At 37.8% G+C, this 17598-nt stretch overlaps 1 protein-coding gene across 5 annotated transcripts in view; it reads left to right on the forward strand.

Moving 5' to 3' along the window:
• The window catches only part of camsap2b (calmodulin regulated spectrin-associated protein family, member 2b), a 53834-nt gene extending 36874 nt beyond the window's left edge, over positions 1-16960 (forward strand). For 2 of the 5 annotated variants that reach the window (XM_077221960.1, XM_077221962.1), the window contains 13 exons: positions 1776-1915; positions 4004-4094; positions 4185-4269; positions 4357-4382; positions 4639-4708; positions 4799-5035; positions 5603-7361; positions 9550-9686; positions 10132-10352; positions 10818-10914; positions 14476-14585; positions 14928-15046; positions 15410-16960. In XM_077221960.1, the coding sequence (XP_077078075.1) occupies positions 1776-1915; positions 4004-4094; positions 4185-4269; positions 4357-4382; positions 4639-4708; positions 4799-5035; positions 5603-7361; positions 9550-9686; positions 10132-10352; positions 10818-10914; positions 14476-14585; positions 14928-15046; positions 15410-15706 (3389 nt within the window). In that variant the 3' untranslated portion in view covers positions 15707-16960. Of the gene's footprint in view, positions 1-1775; positions 1916-4003; positions 4095-4184; positions 4270-4356; positions 4383-4638; positions 4709-4798; positions 5036-5602; positions 7362-9549; positions 9687-10131; positions 10353-10817; positions 10915-11126; positions 11193-14475; positions 14586-14927; positions 15047-15409 lie in introns of all 5 variants that reach the window. The other 3 variants (XM_077221958.1, XM_077221959.1, XM_077221961.1) reach the window with 3 other exon arrangements.
• Positions 16961-17598: the final 638 nt, after the last annotated feature.

Here is a 17598-nt window from a genome sequence, read left to right on the forward strand (position 1 = left end):
CTAGTCTACTTAAAATTATGACTGACATGTTTGATGGGTGGGTATTGGAGGAGGGGGCTTTGATAAAACCTATATTTAGAATGTACTGTTTTGTCAATTTGAAGGGAAAAAAGTGTGAATAATAAAGTTTCAAAGGTAATTTACTCAACTTGATCGCTGCTGCAACTTCAGTGTTTATATCTGGATTATAAACTTTCCCAATTCTTTCATTATTATTTGATATTTGCAACACAGAAATAGCAGTAGCCTATTCTGTGTAGTTGAAAACACTGTGTTGTGAAGCTGTTTCAAACATAAAGATTACATAACCACTGCTCTCTCTGGCTCAGCAGCAGGTTTAAATAATCCAGTGTGATTGTAATTTCAAAGGTTTAATAGACAGTAATCAATCATTGTCATTCAGGAAAAAGATCGCATGTGCATTTGAATCGAGATCGCAATCTTTTAATGATTAATCATGCATGCATATGGGCCTATAGACTATGTATTTTTGTGTGCCATATTTTTACCCAAACCTCAAAAGTAATCTATGCCCGGGCAACACTCCCCCATCCCCCGCTTTTGCGATCCATGGGGCAAACTATTTCTTTAATAGATTTTTTATAGATTATTTTACATTAAGCTGCACAAATTTATTTTATTTTTTATTTCATTTTTGAGTAAATTATGGATTATGTTAGGATTGGGAAATGCCTACTATTCCTACTGTCTTCATTTTGTTTCATTAAGAGGTGTAGTTGAGTACATACCCTCTAACAGAGGCCTGTACAGATAAACCCTCAACAAAATACTCTGGCCCTAGTCTGGCCCTGTAGATAACAGACATACACAAACACACACACAGCATCAGGAAAACTACATTATCCACTGAACTCTATCTGAAGACCCCCATGACAGAAGCATACCAACATTCAAATATTCAGGGTCAGCTGAAGGACACAAGTCTCTTTTTAAAATTTGTAAAATATATGGCATATCAAATAAATGGCAGGGTTTTCTGATTTTAAACTCTGTGTACAGGAAAATAATTTGTCCTACAAAAGCCTCTTGATGACACTTTATTTTAGATTTTAAATGTGAGCAATGTGATCTTAACAGAGACTGTAATGGGAGAATGGGAGGGAACGATCGGATAGAACTGATAGAGAGAGAGAGATTTTACATTACACTACAATTTAAAAGTTTGGGTTGGTTAGATTTTGTAAATGTTTTTAAAGAAGTCTCTTATGTCCAAGGTTGCATTTATTTGATCAAAAATACAGTAAAAAACAGTTATATAGTGAAATATTATTGCAATTAAAAATATAAATTTAAAAATGTAATTTATTCTTAATTCAGCATCGAGACATTTTTTTCAGGATTCTTTGATGAATAGAAAGTTCAAAAGAACAACATTTATTTGAATTAGAAATCATTTGTAATATTATAAATGTCTTGACTGTCACTTTTGATCAATTCAATGCACCCTTGCTGAATAAAATAATTAATTTCTTGATTCGAATGAGGGTATATGAGGGGGGAAGAAGAAATGAGTGAAAGGAATAAACAGAGTGAGTAGGAGTGGGTGAATGAAAGTTTGAGAGAGAACAGAAGAGCAGTTATTCAAACATAAACACATCCCCACCCCGTGACTCGGAAGATTCTGTTTATTACATCACACATTCTGTTCCCTCCCTCAAAGATTCCATTGGCTTCTACTTGTGTTCTGTCTCCTCCCCCTCAGATTAATTCATAACGTCATTGGCTGTTTTGTGGTTTGTTCCCTTCCCATCCAGATATCTGTATCAAAGAAAAAATGTCATTGGCTGACAGTCTGTACAATCTCCAGCAGATCCAGGAGTTCTGCAAGGAAAACCTCAGCAACTGCTGTCACTTCACCCTGGAGGATATGCTGTACGCCTCCAGCACCATCAAGGTAAAGCCAGACGTCCACGTGCAGCACTTCTTCACTTCTATTTACTGATACCGTTTTACTGAAAAATTGATTGATAGACTTATTTCGATTGATAGATCACCTTGACATGTTTTGAAGTAATGCTGTACTGATTTTTCACATCTCTTGCATTTGTTTTTGCACATATTTAATGTTACATCACTATTGCTGTTTAACATACTAAGAGGTATGGATTTGAACAAACCCTTAACTCTAAGATTAAACTTCTTGGCCAGCACCGTTTATTCCACAGACATGAGCCTCAAATTGTGTGGCTTATTGAGGAGAGATCTGTGCTTTCTTAAAAGGATATCTCACTCAAAAATTAAAATTTGATCATCATTTACTTATCCTCATGTCATTCCAAACCTGTATGACTTTCTTTCCACTGTGAAACAAAGATATTTTGAGAAATGTCTCAGTGTTGTTGGGTTCTGTTTGTGTGTTTTTAAGTCACTGGTCACCAATGCTGTTTGGTTACTGACATTCTTCAAAATATCATCTTTTGTGTTCCACAGAAGATAGAAAGTCATACAGGTTTGGAACAACACGAGGATCAGTAAATGATGACAGTTTTTATTTTTGGGTAAATATACCTTTAAACGATGTGGCCATGATGATGAGTGTTGCATGAAGACTGAAGTTTTTCACGCAAATTTTGTTGCATAAAAATTGTATTGCTTGTTTTTCCTGGTATGATTTAGTATCTTAAGTTTCTCAGATGTTTCAACAATGAGTAGGACGCGTGTTTCCCATTTGGTTCAGTGTTGCAAACTTTGTATGGTTCCTAGGATACAGAACCTGGGGACTTTCTGTCGTGATTTTTCCAACGAATATCCTTTTTTAGTTTGAGACCATGAATGAGTGATCACTCCAGTATTACAGGGAATTTCAGCAGGGCTGATGCAGGATGGGAAAAATGACCAGTGCGTTTTTTAAATCTGACCGTTTGGAATGACTGAGTAATAGTTTGTGTGTGGGAGAGCTCTGCCATTTGGATTGCCTCAGACAGTTATGTTAGTGAAGCAGTTTGTCTAGATAAACACACTCCATGTGTAGCCTTTACCTCACATAGCCACCATCAAGACACCAGCCAATAATTATATTTTTTTAGTAATATGTGTTACATTTTTCAAAGCAGCAGCCGTGGATTTGCCGTTATGTCTGTGGTCGATTTATGAAAACCAGGTGGAAATGCTTGTCGGCTGTTTCAGCCAATCACATAGGCCTACTCTCCAGTAAAACAAAGGTGCATCTGATTTCTTTGGTCATTTAGGCCTAAATTAGGCTTTTTCATGAGGCTAACAGCCCTTAACTGTGGTGAAATAAAGGTGTCAGGACTGAATAAATCTGCAGAGAGTTCTGGGTCTGTTCTGTTCGTGTCAGGCTGCTCCGGGCGCTTTGTTCCTCTTGCCGGGTCAGAGACCCTTTAATGCACTGAAAGAGACTCTTCTTCTTATGGCTGCTGTGATGTTTCTTTCAATTAATACACTATATTAGGCTATACACTATTTAAAGTACATTTTGTTCAGTTATTATAGTATTTCAATAGCTTAAACTTGCACAATTCTGTTTCCTTCACAACAGAATGTTGATGTCAGATGAATACATCAACAGATCACCCTCTAAATTGATGCATCATTTACACAAACCTGGATTAAAGAAAGCTTTTTTTCTGAAATAATAGCTGGATTCCATTTGTTAACTCAATATGCAATGTACAAAGATCATGGGACAATGTTGTTACATTTTTGAAATAGAAGACAATATACATTGTACACCCATATTAAGCAGTATGCTATAATTTCATTTTGAATACACTAGTCATAAAGTTAGTAAAGGTTTGTAAGGCTCAATCTCTATCTAAAGGAGAACAGTGGCACCTTGTGGTTATAGAACAACATTCCATGAGCAGACACACACATCAGACCCTTCATTTCTTTCTTTTTGCAAGATTCAAAAGATTGTCAGAAATTCATCCATGTAGGTATCTTCAGTTCTCCTCTTTCTTCGATCTGTATCTGTATCTTTTTCTCCTAATTAATATCAACATCTGTTTATGTGTTTCAGAGTAACTACCTTGTGTTTATGGCAGAGCTATTCTGGTGGTGTGAAGTTGTGAAACCATCTTTTGTTCAGCCCCGCACAGTCAATACCAAAGGTAAGGTCATTGGCGAGACCTTGGTTGTTATGTTCGCTGTTCATGCTATGTATTTGGTTAACGCTAAGTTTCATATATGTTCTTTTTTAGCTTTTGATCCATCCCAGTTCAATAATCTGGCTCCCATACCCAATCAAAAGCTGATCCAAAGACCAGGCAGTCCAGAGCAGTCTAGGTTTGTCTTTAATACAATGCAAGTTTGAGGTTTAATTTATCATGATTTTATGCAAGAATTTATATTTCAAACAATTTCGTCCTATAGGTCACAACCTGAAAATGACAATTCAGGTAAGACTTTAAAAAATGAGTCATTCTTTCATAAAACTAAAAAGAGATTTTGCTTCCCTCTTTAGCTGTATGTGTATACTGTAGCTCAACTGGTAAAACATGGTTCTAGCAATAGGTTCCATTCACAGCGATCACTCACAAACTGATAAAATATTTTGCTTGAATGCATAGAATAAATGTAGATGAAGCTTTTATTTAGCTGTAAACATTTACTTGGTGTTGCAGGAAAGTAAATGGGTATTTCTTTCTTTCACAGCAGTTATCAGGCAGTCATCATCCATGTCATATGTGGACGGATGTGTGGGGACATGGCCAAAAGAGAAACGGTCTGCGCCCTATACTAACTCTCTATCCCTTTTACTCTCTTACTCTGTCCTTACATGCTCCAGATATATAATTCTTTGTCTTTACCTCAGGTCTTCAGCTCATGGGATATCATTTGAGATTCCACTTGATGACAGCTCAAGTTCATCTTCAAGACGTGGACTGAACCGATCGGCAAGCACAGAAGGTTTGTGTTTTAAAGTCCACCATGCAGTCCGAGGAATGCGGAGGAACCTTTCTTTCCAGCCCGTTAACGGGAACGCCAACAGCAAAATACATGAGGAGGATGATGAGAAATATAGCAGACATCGTCTGGGAAACTACACTGGGTACATCTTTCATTTTTATTTATTTATTTGTTATTTGTTATTTTTTCTTTGCCCTTTATGTAGCATTTACTCACCCTGATGTTGTTTCACCCTTATCACTTTTAATTCATTAACTCAAAAAGATGGGTTTGGGCGAATGTAAAATAAATGTGAACAGGGATGGATGTTGGATGCTCATGTCTCATATGCTCATATGTCTTCAGAAGACATGAAATATATTGTGTTTCATTTAACAATAGTCATTTGAACTACTTTTATGGTGCCATTTTTGTCATGTGTTTTCTAAAAATGATATTAAACTTCTACTTTTGTATTTCTTGCAAGAAATAAAGTCATAAGGGAGAGAAATAATTACATAATTTTCAAAAAACAATTTTTTTCTTATCTTAATTTTTTTTTAATCTTTAATGATATTAATCTTTAAAAAAGATTGTTACTTTTTTATGGTCAACAATAAACGTATTAAAGAAATGGTAGTTTTATTATGTTCAGTGTCAAGCTGTTTTATTTTAAAGTTATCTAAATCTTGAGAGTTCACTATAGTTAAATGAATATCCCATGTTTCAGGTACTCAAATGGTGTGTCAGCAGATAACCTCAGCCCTTCGTATGACCCTCAGCCCAACACTCCTAGTATAGAAGAAGCCCTGAAGATCATCCATGACTCTGAACAACCCCACAGCAGCTTGCAGCCCCCATCTGGAGACAGCGCCTTTTTCCTGCACAACCCAACTTCCCACAATTCCGGCACGGACTCAAACGATTCTGAGGACTCGCTTTCCAAGGTCAGAGCAGACGACGCGGACCTTAATTCCACCTCTACTGACATGGACACTGGAATCCATGTCCGTACCGAGGACATCCAGGATGGACAGGATGAGGATTCATCCCTGAAGGACTACTCGGACATGGACCAGGACCATGAAGCTCGTTCCTGCCCACTTCCGGAGACTGTCGGCAGCCCATGCCCAAGCCTTTTGGGAATGCGTTCCCTGGCCACCAGCATGGCCTCCTCGTTGGGTTCTGCAGTTCGCATGACCAGCTTCGCCGAACAGAAATTTCGTAAACTGAACCACGGCGATGGCCGTAGTAGCGGTAGTGGCGGTAACACTCCTGAGAGTGGCGAGCTGAACGTCTCAACCCCAGGAGCGACAGCAACGGTTCGCTCGATTACTCCTGACGCACGCAGCCCTGCTCGCATCACCTCCCCTCGTGATCCCTCGCAACTGTTGGCGTCAGAGATGGTGCAGTTGAAGATGAAGCTGGAAGAGAAACGCAGAGCCATTGAGGCACAGAAGAAGAAAGTCGAAGCGGCTTTCACACGTCACCGGCAGCGCATGGGCAGGACCGCCTTCCTCAATGTGGTCAGGCGCAAAGGAGTGGTGTCGCCACTAGGGGGTGACAGCAAAGGCCCAGATGGTCAGGAAAAAGAGATCAGTGACTCTCAACCTCTGAAGACACCCTTGAATTTGAATGACTCCGATTCCAGACTGGAGAGATGTCGACCAGATGGTGCCCCGCCGAAATCACCCCTGGAGGAAGCAGCCGTGGAGGTGGACTTGGCTGAGTACAATCGATCCATTGAGCGCCTGAACACGTCTTTGAGCTTCCTACAGTCGGAGATGCAGCGTTTAGCACAGCAGCAGGAACGCATCATGCAGATGCGCGATCACCAGAGTTGGGTGATTCCGCCGCCGGATCCGGCCCCACGCAAACAACTGCGTGAGTTGCGCAGCAGCAGTGTAGTGGGCCGAGGTTCGGTGGGGTCACTCTCCCCCATTTTGTCATCCACCGGCTCGCCACTCACATCACATCGTTCGCCCTCTATGATCAAAAGGAAGTCTGCGTCTTTCCATGCAAGGACGCCACGAACGCCAAGACCCAACGACCTGAAGGTCACACCTTTCAGCCGCATACTCAACACTCAGCAGTCGGTGGACAGCCTGCCTCGACTTAGACGTTTCTTGCCCAGCCAGATGCAGACCAGCTCATTTGCCTACTTGGGACATGACGAGGGACCTTCAAGTGAGGACGCACAAAAAATAGCTGCAAATCCATCGTCCGCTCAGGTGAACGTTAAGCAGGAAGAAGCAAAACATGATAGAAACATGAATGCGCCAACATCTAAGGTTCTGTCTCAGCGGACAATGGACCGTTCGACAGAAACAGCAAGTGGGAACACAAATGAAGAAGAGTTGCAAGAGAAGAAGGATCTGATTGAGGTTCCTCTCTCTATTCTAAAGCCTCTAGATGGGCATGACCTGGAGAGCAACAGAGAAACAGAGACTGGACCAGACCAGAAGATGTGCTGTGGCTTCTTCTACAAGGTGAGACTTAGATATTTACATTCAAAGTAGAGAGAGCAGAAAGCACAAACATATAGAGAAAAGCTGCCTAAATAAGTGAAGCTCAAAAGTATAGTTAAGTTTTGGCCCAAATGCTTTGTATACTTACTGCCAAACACACCTTTCTGATAGCATGCTAGCTAGAAGTACATTTTATGTCCAGTTAGAAAAATTTGACCATCCATGTACAGTATGCACATACTATGCTGATGATGAAATTGTCACTGTACTAATACCCTTATTGTACGGGTAAAAACTAGGGATGACCCGATCAAGATTTTTGTGCCTTCAATCCGATCCGAATTGAATATTGAGTATATGTCGATACTGATTCCTGATCCGATACTTGTGTTTTCCTAGTGCTTGGTGCCCACTTAAAAGTACATTAAATGTATTCAAATCAATCCAATGTATACAGGGATGTGCAGAGTTTCTTAGGGGCTCAAATGTAAAAAAGGGTCACTTTTTATATTTTAATTCTAATATAACAATTACTACAGTCTCTCTCTCTATCTCTATCTCTATCTATACTGTATAAGGACATTGGTAGATGTAAACATCTGATGTAAACAGACTGTCTGTCTGGTGGTCACAATTATAAAATACTTATATAAACTTCTTGTATTCCAATAAGTAGAATAATTGCAACAAAAAGAAAAATAAGAGGATTTAGAAAGCATAAAGCTAGCAGTGTCAGAATGCCTGTCTGTCAATCGAGTCCAAGGCTGGACGCAACCCATAGCTTTAGAGTGATTTGTTACAAAAGTACGCATCAGATATACAAAACACGGAAGGTCGAAAGTGCACGTGTGACGCTAGAACAGACCTCATTGGTTCTCGCGCGTCAAGCGTACACATTTTAGCTTATTTTTTGCCTTTAATGGCGGTTGGCAAACCCAATTGAAGCTGCATACCGCCACCTACTGTGCATGACAGCTGACATAAAATGAAGGATCAGGCTTAGGTAAGTCAATACCGATCTGTACAAAAAACACTTAATCGGACCCAATACCGATCCTTGAGATAGGCTTGGGACATCCCTAGTAAAAACTAATGTATGCTTTGGGCTTGAGACATGTCAAAGGAATGAGAATATACAGATAATTTGTGTATTTATTTATTTTTTTTTTTTCTAAGGGTACTTTCACACTAAAACTGTGTTTGTGTGTGTTCTCGCTCATTTTTATTGACAAGTGTCATTGATGCAGTGTGAGCAGAGAGAATGTATGTGTTATTTCTGCTCGCCTTTAACAGGAATGGACTTTTTTAGAACATTTTCAGTACATTTGAGGCAGATAGATGCAAGTTATGTGTTAATGATTTGAAAACAAAACCAAGGGTTCGAAAACAAAAATATAAAAGTGTGGTGAGCAATGCAATGCATTTTGCTGCCTTCTCCTGCATCATCATTACCAAGTAACAGTGGTAAACAGCTGCAGCTTTGATGATGCAAATGCACCACAGTTCAGACCAAATAATAGAACCATTTCACATTTCAGGGGGTTCTCAGAAGCGGAAGTCGTCATAGTTGGGTAAACTTCTATAATAGTGAACACGAGACGACGGCGAATATAATTTTTGTATTCCCAATATCATCAATAGCAGACTTTCCAAAAGAGAGGAAAAAATATAGAGCGATTACATTGGTTAGAGGAGAGAGACGTCGTATTTGCCGTCACTCTTTCAGCCGTTGTATTATAAACACCCTTGGCACAGCATTAATAAATTTTTTGTCATTTACTGCCAAAGTAATATAAAACAAAGTATAGCATTATAAATGTGTATTTATGAAAAAAAAAAAAAATATATATATATATATATATATTTTTTTTTTTTTTACTTGATTTGTGATGTTGATAACTCTTGTCATCACAGTCTGTGAAAAGGGTCCATATAATGTGTATATATTGATATAAATGGTTGTGACAGCATCTGTTTCTCTGTTCAGGAGCTTCAACAAGTGTCTTTGTTATTCTTTTTAATTCATGTCAAGTAAACACTCCTTTTGGAATGACATTTTGAACATTATTCAAATGAACAAATGTGTTGTTTTTTTTTCTTCATGAAGCACATCACAATGTTCTGTGAGAGACATTGTCTCATACAGCCAGCTGCACATGACCTTCTGTGTCAGACTTAATAATTGATTGTTTGTGTTGCTGTGACTCAGGACGACCTGAAGGGAGAGGAGGATGTTGCACAGAAGAAAGCAGCTCTGATGGAGAAAAGGCTGCGGAGAGAGAAAGAGATGCAGATGAAGAAACAGCAACAGGAGGCCGAGATAGAACAGAAGAAAGAAGCAGCACGGTATGAAAAACACAACAGACAACACAACACCATTATAGAAAATGACATGATCACAGAAAACAAAGCCACACAATCAAAGATAGCACAACTAATTCAACATGTCATGTTCACAGAAATCAATATACACAAGAGCTATTTAATATTTTAGATAATTACAACATAATTTATATTATATGTTCAGCACTTATTCAATATATAACTATTTATTTGTACTAAATTGGCAAAAAAAGTTAATTATTAAGGGGAACTATTTTTTTAATTTACATGCAGCAGTATAACAATATGTTATAATATCATGTAGTAAATACCTAAATTTTTTTACTAAAACTCCATGCAACATTCACCTGGTTTAGTTCTGTATTTAAAGGAATCTTAAATGGTTTGTAAAAGTCATTATACTTGTAAACTTGCTCGAAATGCATGAAATCTCTGCTTTCTTGATCAGAATGAAAGCGGAAGAGGATCTTGTGAAGAAGGAAGAAGAGAAGGCAAGACGAGAGTTTATAAGAAATGAATATATGAGGAAGAAGCAGCTGAAACTGATGGATGACATGGACAGTGTCGTTAAGCCCCGCCCCCCTGGTGTCAAGCAAAAGAAGCCACGTCCCAAATCTATGCACAGAGACATCATGGAGTCTCCGAAACCTCCAGCACGGGCAGCCACAGGTGCGATGGGAAATCAGTGTTGCTGTGACAGAGCCACAGCAGTTCCACTTGATAGAGATATGAACCTAGAAATGGCTTATTAAATTAATATATTTTATTGAATAATTTAAAATAATTTGATTAATACTATTCTTATTATATTTATTATATTAATATTATATCTATATTTAAAATTATGTATGAAATATTTATATTTTAAAAATATAAAAAATATATGAATTCTAATTATTTTATATTAATAATAAAATTAATTCTAATTTTAAATTTTTTGTTATAATATTAATCATTAATAATATACCGATGTTTTTCTATTTTGTAATCAAATATTTATATTTTTAATAATATTAACATTACACATTTTATTTGGTGTTGTGATATCCAGAGAGCTTTTGAAACTGGCTTCTAAAAGAAAATGTATGCAAATTATGTGTATGCATATGCAAATATGTGTATTTGTGTGTCCAGGGTCACGGCCTCGTGGATATTCCGTGTCCAGCTTATCCCTCGCCTCCCTTAACTTGGCAGACAATGAGAGCGTCCAATCAGATAAGAGGACATCTAGGTGAGACCATGTCCAATTCACCGTTACCTTCCCTGTAAAAGATCATTCAAAAGCAGAGAAAATAATGAGTTATTGTCATGATCACAAATGGCACACTCTTGTGTTATGCAACACTGACACACATCTCTATTGCTGTGAGACGAGTTGTTCATAACCTCCTGTCCTCCCTCTGTCTTTGGTATCTCTGTCTTTTCTCTGTGCTGGTTGCTCAGAGGAAGCAGACTGTCTCCTGGCAATCTGTGTTTTTTTCTGAGCTCTCCTAAAGGGAGAAAGGGAAGGTCAGTCTGCAGACAGCATCACAAACATGTCATTACCTCACAGTGCTGACGGTCATTTCAGCTTGGACGCTAAACAAACTCATTCGCTTGGACAGATCAGTTCACTGGTTCATCAGCATATAGGTGGAACATAATAAACTGTTACATAATTATCATCTTTGAATCATATATGTTATAGATAGAAGCAGTGGCGGTTCTAGAGGGGGGGCCGGGGGGGCCCGTGCCCCTGTGACAACAAGCTCGGCCCCCCTTGTGGCCCCCCTAAATGTGGAGTGTGAAATAATTTTTACAAAACTGTTTTTTTTGCTATCGTTGTTCGTTGTATGCGTATTTTTTTTATTTATTATTCTATCTTTGTGGATTTGCTTGTTCACGTGACAATTCGCATCACATTCGCGGGAATCGCGGCAGGATAACGTCTGTCTCCTGCACGCGAGAGAGGAGAGAAGGAGAAAGCTGGTAAATGTCAGTTCAGTTGCAAGTTCATTCTTTATGTGCGTATCGGGTGTGCGATGTGTATTGTCTATTATGATATTGTAATCAATGTTTTAACTGTATACGAGGCACCGTGAGCTGACATCGCATTTGTCTATCGTCCTTTCACTGCTGTGTGCGGTTCATAGGTAGGCTATGTCCCCAAATTAGTTTATGTCTTATATTTATATCATATTATGTTCTTATATTAGAATATCAGATCAGCAAGAGGGCCGTTTTCCCGTGCACAATTGCAACTGTGATATTGATGTTATACAACAGTTAAATTAACAATAAGTGAACATTGGGCGTTACTTTTTAGACACAATATTGTCAATATTGTTTGTTTTCCCTTTATTTCGCCGACTAGAATTTCTAAATGAAACCGTAGCAGAGTCTCAATGCAACAGACAGCGATGATTTATTGACTGAAATCCGCATTTTGAAGGAATCACTTGCTCCTTTCCCGAATGAATCAGCCGTTTGAACAAATCCGTTGAATGAATGACTCCCTGAACTCGCTCATTAAGACCGTGACTTGCCGCCGCCCACTGGCGGTTTTAGTTTCATATTTAAAGTACCCTTTAATTAGAAAATTACAATTAGAAATCATTTCATATTTAAATATTGATTTAAAAAAAAACTCATAGCTTTATTTATGCAATTATAAATGGAGTGTAAATATATTAATCCCATTTCTGTGTCACCTCTAGACTGCACTGCAAAGATGGATTTCGATTAAATTATTTAATTTGACTGGTAACAGTGGTACTGTATAATTATTGTATAATTAAGTATTATTGTATAAATAAGTATAATTACTGTATAATTTGAATGTTAGTATTTGACATAAAAGGTGATTCATAACTCTAAATAAGTTTAGAAAGAATGTCCATATATAGGTGAAAATGCCCCTGGAAATCAATTTAAGGTGGCAAATTAAATTAATAAAAAATTAATTAAAAAATTAATTTCGGTCCCTGCTGTTAACTGACCACTGCATAGAATATTAAAAAATATGAATATCTTTGTGAGTCTGCTATCAACAACAGGCCTAAACCAGCCATGTCACCAGCACAAAAACACAATCAGTAAAATATCATCTAATTATCAACAAAACATTGAAAATATTGAGAGATATTTTGTCAATATTGCACACCCCTAATGTACGGTATGAATTTTGATTTCTTCAGGTCTTAAAAAGCCTTAAATTTGACTTTAAAAAGTGTGCAGTAACCTGTAAACGGTTAGACAGTTACCTAGCAAGTCAGTTATTTTCAGTAAATGAATTAATAAGCTTCTTGGTCCCCATTGCTTTTGCTCTATAGTTCTCACCAAAATGAAGAGAAAGAAGGACATCATGTCAATTACAGTTACTCTGACTAATACTGAATATGTAATGCAAATGTAAAAATATAATGGAAATGCAAATGCATTGTTGAATATAAACATGGTATTTTGCCTGTTAATGCCTGCAGTGCAGTGCAGAAAATGATATGACAACAATAAGGTCTAAATGTAACTGGCCCCTCTAACAGTACAACTGGCCCCAGCTTGGCCCCCCCAGTTGAAATGGTCTAGAACCGCCACTGGATAGAAGGATCAATATTTTTAGTTTACTTGATTTTCTTGTGATTCTCATGTTTCTTTGCAATGGTGTTTATTTATCAGCTACTTTATCATTGCAGCAACAGAAAATGGCTAACTTTTTAAGCAATTGTTTATGAGACTCAGGCCCTGTTTACACCTGGTATTAAGATGCGTTTTGGTCGATCGGATCACAAGTAGTTGAGGTAGAGACATTCCCGTTTAACCTGGTATTTTAATCCATCTCTTCCAACCATTTCTCTCCTGATTTCTTCGAGGGGAGGGTCTATGGGCGGGTGTATGAGTTTTTCAGATCTTTCAATCTAATGGACAAAATAAGCTCAAGCAATTTACATATGAATGCGAAAGGAGAGTACGGAAAAACATATGGAGAGCAGCAGCTTTTGTTTCTGCTCGGACAGCTGCAAGTCCACGGCGAAAGCTGTGATTGTGTGTTAGAAATCAGGAACGGTGAGAGAACATTGTGCTTGGTACATTTTCCATCTTCAGTCCAAACATGGATCTCCAGCCGACAAAGTTTAAATCTGGTCTGGCTAGTGTGCTTGCCATAATGTTTAAGCATTAGGTCAGTAGTTGGTCTTTTGTGGCTGTTTGAAAACATACGACCACATGAGCGTTTACACTGCGAAGGCAATCCGGTCGAATGCGTTTAGACTACCTCTGGAAGTGGCCGAAAGTGGACAAGCTCAAAACGTTTTAGACCCCGTTTACACCTGTATTTAGTGTCGTCCACATGTGATCCGACCAAAATGCATCCGAATACCAGGTGTGAAGGGGCCTCAGTGTAGCATTGTGTATTAACCAGGTGCAATGTCATAAACAAGTGAGACTGTAAATTCTGTCTCCTCCATATTAGTTTCTATCTAATCCTGTTGCAACAGACAAATCCATGTTGCTTGTCATTTTTTCAATCCATTTGGTTGACATCTCAGTGCTACTGAAGCATGCTCAGCATCACTGTATAAAAAATTTACATATGTTCTGATTGGCTATGACTTCTATGACAAGTTGTGCAGCATTTTTGCTTTCACTCTGGGCTTTATTTGTCACCGGAAACTTGATGCAACGAGTAGCCTATGTCTGCTGCATCCATGCTTCGCTTCTGTGATTTTCCAGCCTTTAATAAGGACCAGCCTATTAAATTAGTACCTCAGTCTTTATTAAAGAGATGTTTGCAGTGTGTATGTTTATTTATTCTCAGGCCGGAGTCTGCAGAGGGCTTTTTGTCACCGTGTCCATCAGTAAGTGGAAACGGGGAGAACTGGGAGCTCGAATCAACATCATCTGCAGCATCTAACAAAGAATACACAGGTGGGCAGGTGACATGACAGTCCTGCAGTGTCACATTCTATATGCCAAAACTATTCTTATCATTAATATGCATGCATGCAATTTTTATGGCTTGCTCATTTAGATACTACACCACTGTTGAAAATGTTGGGGGGGGGAAATGAGGGGGGGGGGGGGGGGATGCAGTAATATGCCATTTACTCCAACATTAAACTGAATACACTGAACTTTGCCATTTCAAATGGATGGAATTACATATATAAATGTACTGATCCTTATAAATGGCATAACTTTGACTCTCAACAGTAGTCTGCTCACAAATGTTGATGGCTTCCTCTAATTCTTATTTCTCTTCCTCTCTAGGGCCAAAGTTGTACAAGGAGCCCAGTGCTAAATCAAATAAATACATCATCCAGAACGCACTGGCTCACTGTTGCCTCGCGGGCCGCGTCAATGAGGGACAGAAGAACAAAATCCTAGAGGTGAGGGGAAAAAGTTACAAAATAATTTCTGTAGGAAGTTGCAATTTTGATCTGCGTGCAGTTTAATGCTAATCTAAAAAAAATAATCTTTTGAGGAGCTCAATTGTATTTGAGTTTAATTGATGTAGTGAATAATTTTTTTTATTAGTCTTTACATGAAATTTTATTATATTTAATTATTTTATATTTTTTCATTACCTTTTTTTTTACCCTGGAACTGTGGAATATATAGAAATGACATCAGTCCATTTTAAATCTTAAATGTTTGATGTACTTGGTATAGAGGTCTAGATTATAATTTTAAACCTGAAGGGAAATAATAATCATTTCATATTTGTAAATATTTGTTTTATTTTTCCCCAGGAAATGGAGAAAACAGAAGCCAACAGCTTTCTAATTCTGTTCCGAGACTCTGGCTGCCAGTTTCGCTCTCTGTACTCATATTATCCAGAAGCGGAGGAGATCAACAAGCTAGCTGGCATCGGGCCCAAGACCATCACACCCAAAATGATCGAGAACCTTTACAAATACAGCTCGGATAAGAAACAGTTCAGCAAAATCCCCGCCAAGACCATGTCAGCTAGTGTGGATGCCATCACCATCTACAGCCACCTCTGGCAGAACAAGAAACAATTCACACCCAAAAAACTCCTCAAATAAGTTCACAGCTCACCGAGTGTTCCTGCCCATCGGACATTATAATGCACATCCTGAATGTAACGAAAACACTTTTGCAGGCTTTGTTGGATGGTCATTTGTGGTGAATTTAGCACCCTCTGTTCTACAGTCTTTGCAGCACTGACGGATGCGCTTTTACCCAATTTTTATTTCAAACATGTTCAATTTTGTGGCCTTATGCTTGTCTTGTTGTGTCTTTTATGCAATGCTTAACGCACAGTTACTGAGTTTATGAGCAAGTCATTTCTTTTGTGTTTGTGGAAACACAGGTGTAAAAGAATATTAGGGACATACTACACTTGAAGCCTAACTTTTCAGAAGGTCATGCAGTTGATGAAGCATTTAATGTACTGGAACCTCAGAAACTGACTTTTTTGCTTTATTTAATGTCTGTGTTTTGTATTTTGGGTAGGATTCGTAATTCTTGTTGCACATCTGCTACTCCAGAAGAACTTGTGTAAAATTAGCTATAGTAAGAGTGGTTGCTCAAGACTTTCTACAAAATGAACACACTCGTGTTGCTCTATATCTATCATGTAAAAGTAATGATGGGGCCTTTAACTGATGAAGTTGAGGACCAAAACGAAACATTATAGCTTTAGAATTATACATCCCTAGACATGTTGCAATCACTTGTGTCACGGCCCAGAATATCCGTGTGCCATGTATGTTTGTGCCATGTATGTTTGAAACATACATTTTAGAGACACAGATCAGTTAACTGAGTAGTGTTAAAATCCATATAAATAATACAGAGGAAAAACTGAGATATGGAGTATCATAATGAAGCTTTCGAAGAGATGGTGAGTATTATTGCTAAATGATGTTGTTACTCATTTTTAATTATGAAGTGCATTTTAAAGAGCTGGGATATTTGGTCAGGCTGTTGTCTAGTAAGACATTTTGTCTTCTGGTGCAAAAGAATCGAAAGATATTTGTTATTTTTACTAAATGAAGTAAATCATCGTTTGACTTTATTGATGCTGTACAGATATAGTTTTACATACTAAGCATATTTTTTAAGCCATTGAATATTACTGATATTTTTCATATGAAAAAGATGATGTTTAACAGGTGCAAGTATGGGTCAGTGATAAAAGCTGTTCTGAGAGATGTTCATTTCCACACGATGTCTAATCTTTTTTCAGGTCATGTCCGCTGTGTTTGTTCATCATATGCTTCGTCTGTTTGTATTTGAATGTTAACCTAAACATAAATACAGATTTACATCCAAAATATTGACCTATTTGACCCCTTTTTCCCTTGTGTTATGATCCAATGTTGTTGTCTACTTATTATAACATCATTCATGACTTTGTGAGGTATAGAAGGGAATCGAGAAAGTTATTTATAAAGTTACTTCAATTTTCAATTAATTCAATAACAACAGTTATATACATTTCGAATTTATTTTGTAAAGCGTTTTGACTTGTGTTTGATTCACTAAAAAGAACCAGCTAATAAGAGTGATTAATTAGAGAGTCGGACTTCATCGTTCGCGCTTTGATTCACTAAAAAGAACTGGTTCATAAGAGTCATAGCCTACGTTCAAGAGTCAAATTAAAGTGGCCGTGCTGTATGCATTTTGATTTTGACTCACAAGAATGATTCAGTAGGGAGGGAGTCGGACTACTTTATATTCACTTAAAAAAGTAATACAATTATGGAACACAATTAAACAAAAAAGGCAAATATACAACTATTGTTTTGGAACCGTCCGTTGAACTTGGAATTAATTGTATAAAATTACCACATAAAAAATGAAATGGTTAAACCCGCGATGACCAATGAATTTTGCATCAAATATCGTTATTTTATTTTATTTTATTTTGTGTTGTGTAACTTGTATTCCTGCTTTTTTGCGTGTTATTTGA

Source organism: Siphateles boraxobius, unplaced genomic scaffold (assembly GCF_051911475.1).
Source record: "Siphateles boraxobius isolate OS27281-9 unplaced genomic scaffold, OSU_SipBor_1 86, whole genome shotgun sequence".
NCBI classification, from domain to species: domain Eukaryota; kingdom Metazoa; phylum Chordata; class Actinopteri; order Cypriniformes; family Leuciscidae; genus Siphateles; species Siphateles boraxobius.